The sequence below is a fragment of the Penaeus chinensis genome, chromosome 3 (genome assembly GCF_019202785.1).
Source record: "Penaeus chinensis breed Huanghai No. 1 chromosome 3, ASM1920278v2, whole genome shotgun sequence".
Taxonomy (NCBI): domain Eukaryota; kingdom Metazoa; phylum Arthropoda; class Malacostraca; order Decapoda; family Penaeidae; genus Penaeus; species Penaeus chinensis.
In genome coordinates, this window is record NC_061821.1 from 32,941,520 (window position 1) to 32,949,019 (window position 7,500).

Consider the following 7,500-nt stretch of genomic DNA (forward strand, 5'->3'; position numbering starts at 1 on the left):
AGAAAAAAAGTCCCTTTTACTGTTATTGGCAGTTACAATGCCTTTGACATTTTCAATTGAAGGTCCATTTCTAACCCACTGTTTATGGAAATGACTTAAACCAGACAGTCTGATTACCAGATTGATAAACAGAAATGAGCCATCAGTGAAAGGCCAGCAGAACACTTCATATGATTTATCTTGTAAATGCTTACTTTAGAAAAAGAAAGTTGAGTGATTCAGCATCAAGATAAAACAAAATGGTGTCAGTGTGGCATTGATTCTAAAAACAATTAGAACCACCAAAAAAAATTAAATATACAACAAAATGCATGCAAACAAAGAAAGTGGTTGGATTTTCATGTGTATCAAAGACATAATCATAGAAAATTTAGTTGAAAGTAGTTCACATTGAAAAAAAGTAGTCTTGAAAACAGGTATGCCTCCATTTTCAGTTCGGTTAGTGTTTATATGTTTTGTGTGCAGTACCTGGATTAGTGATATGTATGACATGAGACCAATTCCTCAGTAGTCTTTGCTTGTCTGCAGTTTGTTGATGACTCTGAGCCCAGTCAAGAGCTCTTTTGGATTGACAGGTCACTGATATGATATATTATATACTTTATATAAAAGTTAACCCAATGCTGCTGGGGAAAATTAATAAAAAATGGGGAAAATGCTGTGCTCATTTTTTATATTTTTGTGAAATGTCTCTACATAGATGGCTCTGCCAGTGCTTAGCCACAAAGGAGTCAATTAGTAGACCTTGTGACCTTACCTGATTTCACCTTTCCTTGAATTGGCAGGAAAAACATATTTTTTACTAGTGCTATGAATATCCCAGCCTCCGGGCTAGTACAGTGGTAACGTGTCGGCCTCTCACCTTAGGGGTCGGCAATTGTCACCTGGAGGTTACTGCTGTGGCTGGGCACCACGGTGGGTAAGGACAAAAGCCGAGTCAGCACGAGCTGACACACGTTAGCGAGTCGACATTAGTCGACACAGGCCGGGCTCCCCTCATTGGCATAGCCCAGGCGAAGCTCAGCTTCGCATATCGGACTTATGAATATCGATGGTGTTATTTTTATTATAAACATTATAATTAATATAATGTTAAAAACCTTAGTAACAGCAAAATAAGATAACATCAAATATTTTCGGAAATCAAGAAAAGAGTAAATGGGTGAGACAGGCAGTACTCCTAACTGGCTCATTGATGACTAGTACAAGTGTAGCCATCTATGTGTAAAAACAATTAATAAAGTAAACTCACAGTGGGCATGGCATGTACGTACATACCATTCCTGTCGGCATTGGGTTAATGTTGGAATTTCTATCTTATGTATTGCTTTAAGTATATTAGCTCATTTTATATATTCAAAGGTTCGTTCGCGCTTGAAGAAAGCAGAACAGCAGTCGGAGAAACCACCCTTACTGCTGAAAATCCAAGGAGAAATGGAGGATATGAGACTCCAACATCGACAAGCAATCCAGCAAGTGAGTAGGATATTCCATACATCAGATGTTTCTGTCCAGTGGATAAGTACGTTTATGGGTATGAACAGAGAATGCTAGTTAGATTCTACTGTACTATAAGTAATCAAGGTCATTTATAATGCATTATTATAAGGGTAGATGACTGTGATCAGACCTGCTTGCAAGACTGGTGTCTACTTTATTGAGATATGAATTCAGTGTTGCTAAATGTACGCTTATTTTCTTCGGTATATCTCTCGTTCACCTCAGTTTTACTAATTCTTATTTTTGGATGAATGCAAACATAGGTGACATGTTTATCCCCTTGTCAACATACATGAAAATGGTTGAAACTCACCAATGAATATAGATCCATGTACACACACACACACACACACACACACACACACACACACACACACACACACACACACACACACACACACACACACACACACACACACACACAAATACACATATACACAAACAAACAAACACACAAATACACATATACACAAACCAGCACACACACTCACTCATAAACATACTCATACTTATACTCATACTCAGACTTAGACCAACACACACTCACACTCACTCTTACTCATACTCAAACACACAGAGAAAAACACTCACAAATGAATATCAACATTACCAAAACTTAAGTATTATATTTGTTATAGATACACCCTGATATCATATAGTTATGTTTTAAATTAGTAATGATGTGTTTTCTGTCACAAATAACATTTCTATGTTTTTTTATATTCAGGAACGTAATCGTGCTGCTACTGTAGAGGAATCCGCAAGAAATTTAGCCCAGTCACACGAAGACCGAGTGGCAACCCTAGAAGGACGACTCGCTAATCTCTCCTTGACTGTAGCGTCATATGACCGAACACGTCAAGAAGATCTTCAAGCTATACAAAAACTCAAGGTGGGTTGCAAGGTGAAATGTATGTGTGTCCTGTTACAAATTATGTTTTTGTTTCTTTCTCTTTCTCTCTTTCTCTTCCTCTCTTTCTCTCTTTCTCTTTCTCTTTCTTTTTCTCTTTCTCTTTCTCTTCTCTTTCTCTTTCTCTCTCTTCTCTTTCTCTTTCTCTCTCTCTCTTTCTCTCTTCTCTCTCTCCTCTCTCTCTCTCTTCTCTTTCCTCTTTCCCTTTCCCTTTCCCTTCCTTTCCCTTTCCCTTTCTCTTTCTCTTTCTCTTTCTCTCTCTCTCTCTTCTCTCTCTCTCTCTCTCTCTCTCTCTCTCTCTCTCTCTCTCTCTCTCTCTCTCTCTCTCTCTCACTCTCACTCTCTCTCTCTCTCTCTCTCTCTCTCCTCTTTCTCTTCTTTCTCTCTCTCTCTCTTTCTTCTCTCTCTCTTTCTTCTCTCTTTCTTTCTCTCTTTCTTTCTCTCTTTCTTTCTTTCTTTCTTCTCTTTTCTTTCTTTCTTTCTTCTTTCTTTCTCTCTCTCTCTCTCTCTCTCTCTCTCTCTCTCTCTCTCTCTCTCTCTCTCTCTCTCTCTCTCTCTCTCTCTCTCTCTCTCTCTCTCTCTCTCTCTCTCTCTCTCTCTCTCTCTCTCTCTCTCTCTCTCTCTCTCTCTCTCTCTCTCTCTCTCTCTCTTCTCTCACACACACACACACACACACACACACACACACACACACACACACACACACACACACACACACACACACACACACACACACACACACAAAATGTATATATGTATGATTTTATGATTCTATAATTATTCCAGGAAAAAGTGTCAGAACTGGCACAAGAAAACACCTCATTACTCGCACGCCTGGGACCAGAGACTGATAATAGCGAGTCAGACATCAATACACTTTGTCGACAGCTGACCAAGCTGAAAGACCAGCTCATTCAAGCAAACTTACATGCTCCTCATCCTGTTGACCTGGAAGGTAGGATCATCGGAATTTCTGGTAAAGGTTATATGGAATTATCATCATTCAGAACTTATATATATGCAATTTTGGTATTCTGCAACAAAACGTTTAATGATTCATGCATTTCATGTAACAGCTATTCTGTGCGCTGGCGAGAACATTCATTCCCGTTGCCAGCAGGAATATGACTGTTTGAAGGAAGAATTTGAAAATTATAAGATCATTGCCAACCAAAAATCAGAGTAAGTAATTCTTTATATATAATTATCATAATCTCAAAAGCTAGAGTGCTGGAAATTGTTTGTTCTGTTATTTGATCAGTTTTTTTTATATATTTAAGTAGTTTATTTTTTCAGCTATCAGTTTTCCTTTAAATGTTTTATTTCAACTATAGAACTGTTGGAGAGAATGTGTGTAGAGGAGAATGTGGAAAACAGCTTGAAGACTTGCGACAGAAAATTCGTAGTTTGACTACAGCAGCTCAGCTGGCAGCTGAGTCCCATAGTCTTCAAGTATTAGCATTTAAAGAGGTGAGATGAAAAGTAATTTTTAGAGAGAGAGAGAGAGAGAGAGAGAGAGAGAGAGAGAGAGAGAGAGAGAGAGAGAGAGAGAGAGAGAGAGAGAGAGAGAGAGAGAGAGAGAGAGAGAGAGAGAGAGAGAGAGAGAGAGAAGGGGGGGGGGGGGGAGTTGAGATGTTGAGAGAGGAAGCTAAAGGGAGGGAGAAAGACGAGAGAAGGAGAGAGTGTGAGAGAGGAGAGAGTGTGAGAGAGGAGAGAGTGTGAGAGAGGAGAGACATCTGCCAGCAAAACTTGAACTATATCTTGTGCCTTGGAGTCTTGTTTGATGCCTTTTGTATCGTCTTTTTATCTGCTCATATGATACAGTTGGCAAGACTGTGTCCAACCAATGACTGCAGTGTTAAACCTGTGTACTTGCAAAATCTGGACTCTCCATTTCAGTCCCTACAGAAACTTGTCTCTACTCCTGGAGATCTTGCCCATCAGGTTGTCTCCTCTAGAAATAGTCCTTGATGAAGGAGGCCCATCAGATGACCAAGGAATTCTTGATCTAATCAGATTAAGTAAATTTGCTATGAGGAGGTAGAGATAGGCCATGGACCTGCCAGGCTGCTTGCTTGTCATTGTCTCCTTGTCAGCCCCAGTGGTTGATTGATTGATAATATATACACTGTACATGTATTTGTGTGTGTAAAATTCATGGATTCTGGTATTGTAAAATGACCTGCATGACTTATTTCAGGAAATGGCGTCTTTACGGTCATCTCATGAGAGTAATCTACGCCGTGCTGAAACAGAAAATCGAGTAGCCATTGTTGCATTAGAACAGCAATTGGCGATGCAGCAGCAGCGATCTCTAAATACCTTGAATGAGCGAGATATGGAGATTCAGCGTCTAACCAAGGAAGTGCATGAATTAAGGAAATCATCAGCCCAAGTAAGTACTGGATGCAAAGAGATATTTTCTTCCTGAATTACTTGATTGAAAAGGGCAGTTTGTTGTCATACTGAACAAATGATTATCTCTATGATTAGTTACAAAATTTTTCTTTCTTTCTTTCTCACAGAGTGGTTTAGGGACCCTAGAAGCAACAGCTGCTATTTTGTCGCAAGTGAGTGGTGGCAGTGAAGGGCCACTCTTACATCACTTGGAGGAACTAGCTCGCAAAGATCAAGAAGTATCCCAACTGAGACGTGAGAAACGGCAGTTGGAAACCACAATGAGGGAGGTTCAGATGGCAGCATTAAATAGACAGCAGGCTCAACAAGACAAAATTGAACGTTTAGAGGAAGAAGGTGAAAGGTATGTTATTTTCCTAATTTATTTTATTTTTACAAAGACAAAAAAATGACATAATGCAAGAAAAGAAAAAAATATTTTTGTAATGTTGGGCAAATGTGATGTATGGCCTTTGCAGCACATGTATCTTTTGAAACTTTTTGTCAGTTATTGGAAGCCACAAAAATAGCCGTTACTTAGTTTTTGGACCCTGAAGAGAACTTGTGCCTCATCTCTGTAGCCTATGTCGTTGTCTCTCTCAAATGATGTTAGTGGCACACTTTCTGCTGCCATATTTTTTATCACCGCTAAAAATAAAAATGTATGAAGAAATGTAAAAGTACAATTTCCCCGTCAGAAGTTTCTTGAACAGCTGGATCAGTCATCTGAAACAGCTGTAGCTTTTAAACATGTGGGAGACTGCTTAGGTAGTACGTGATTGCTTATTTGTCAGTGTAGTGGATGCATGACATGCATGGGTTCTTTTTTCATATTCTACCATATTTCTTAGTGAAAGGGACATCTTTAGTTCATGAGTCAGAGATGGGATAGAAAGTGGTTTTACATTTATAGGTATATTAGTTACTTGAATAGAATATAAGTCTACAGCTGAGATTATTTTATCCTGAATCCATTTCTAACCTCACTGCCAAAAACTGAAACAACCCAGCAGGCCTGAAGTAATGATGTAATGTCAGACATTATGTTATATGAGTTTATTGCTGTTCAAATGTGACCATTTGGCAAGACTTCTGTTTGCTCATTTGTCAAGTGCCTCTTCATTTTATATTCTTTGTTTTTCATCTGGATTTCTGTTTCTGTATTCAATTATAGGTAGCATGTCTTATTTGATGTTTACTACTGATAATAATATAGATGCATATTTTTACAGGTACCGTAGGAATGTTTCACGGGAAGGTGAAAATCTGGAGTACTTGAAGAATGTTGTCCTACAGTACATGACGAGTTCAGAAGCTGAATCACGTAATCTCATGCTAAATGCTATATCTGCTGTCCTAAAATTCACCTCTAACGAGGTGGAAAATGTGAGAAAATACAATACACTCTGGTGGTGGCAACCTGCTCCAAAGACAGGGGTTAAGGTTAAAACTCATCACTAATATGGAGAGAAAATGATGGAATTATAAAGCGGCATATTCACTGTTAATTTTATAAAGTCATTCATATATTACTTCCAATGTTCTTGTTATATAAAAAGATTTATTTTCGGTGATGTGAAGGTGTCTGGTGTCTGCTGTGTGTAAACAAAGGGGATAATGCCTTGGAATAAAAACAGATAGGCAGACAAAAAAACAGACAGTTACAGACATACACATATACACATGCACACCTGCACCAACACCCACAAGTATTATCTCTCTTCTCTCCTCTTATCTCCTTGTCTCTTCTATCCTTGTTTATTGTATTTATTCTCCTCCTTTCTCCTCTGCTCATGTTTCATCTTTTCTCTGTATGTGTCTGCCTATCTGAGTGCATGTTTGTGTGTTTGTTCATAGATATATATGTGTGTGTGTGTGTGTGTGTGTGTGTGTGTGTGTGTGTGTGTGTGTGTGTGTGTGTGTGTGTGTGTGTGTGTGTGTGTGTGTGTGTGTGTGTAAAATATATCAATTATTTTGTGTACAGATTATTATATATGCAGAATGTACATTAATGTTATAACTTGTAACCTTTAAGAATTTTATGGGATCATGGAATGGAATAAAATGATTATTTTTAACATATTTTTTTTCTCTCCAATTTTTTGCTAATGTGTGGCATTATTAACCCAAGTGCCCTCAGGGATGGCATGTACTATACGTAAATGCCATGTCCACTGTAATTTTAATTTATTAGCTGTCTTTACATATAGATGGCTCCACAAGTACTAAATCACCAATGAGCCAATTACAAGTACTTTCTCACCTATTCACCCTTTTCCTTGATTTTCTGAATTTTTTTATGGTATCTTATATTGCTTTTAGTAATAATAACACTATAATAATTATGATGTCCATAATAATGATAACTGCATCAATTTTGATAGCATTTGTTAAAAAAAAAAAACATTTTTCCTGCAAACTCAAGGAAAGGTATAATCAGGTGAGATGACAAGGTCTACTAATTGACTCCTTTGTAGCTAAGCACTCATGGTACCATATATGTGCAGAAACATTTCACAAAATACTACAGTGAACACTACATTTTCCCAGCAGCGGTAATGGTAATGCTAAATAACAAATTCAGAACATTTTGTTATTTGGCATCTGTCTCATGTGTAGGCTTCCACTCTTAGCAGGAATTAAATCAAAGTGAACTCTGAAAGAATGCCTTATGATAGTACATTGTGACATTC

The 7,500-nt window shown here is 38.0% G+C and overlaps 1 protein-coding gene across 2 annotated transcripts in view; it reads left to right on the forward strand.

Moving 5' to 3' along the window:
• The window catches only part of LOC125039887 (GRIP and coiled-coil domain-containing protein 1-like), a 12,270-nt gene extending 5,793 nt beyond the window's left edge, over nt 1-6,477 (forward strand). For both annotated transcript variants that reach the window (XM_047634240.1, XM_047634248.1), the window contains exons 7-14: nt 1,363-1,476; nt 2,228-2,392; nt 3,197-3,365; nt 3,487-3,592; nt 3,745-3,880; nt 4,611-4,805; nt 4,936-5,171; nt 6,040-6,477. In XM_047634240.1, the coding sequence (XP_047490196.1) occupies nt 1,363-1,476; nt 2,228-2,392; nt 3,197-3,365; nt 3,487-3,592; nt 3,745-3,880; nt 4,611-4,805; nt 4,936-5,171; nt 6,040-6,268 (1,350 nt within the window). In that variant the 3' untranslated portion in view covers nt 6,269-6,477. The remainder of the gene's footprint in view (nt 1-1,362; nt 1,477-2,227; nt 2,393-3,196; nt 3,366-3,486; nt 3,593-3,744; nt 3,881-4,610; nt 4,806-4,935; nt 5,172-6,039) is intronic.
• Nucleotides 6,478-7,500: the final 1,023 nt, after the last annotated feature.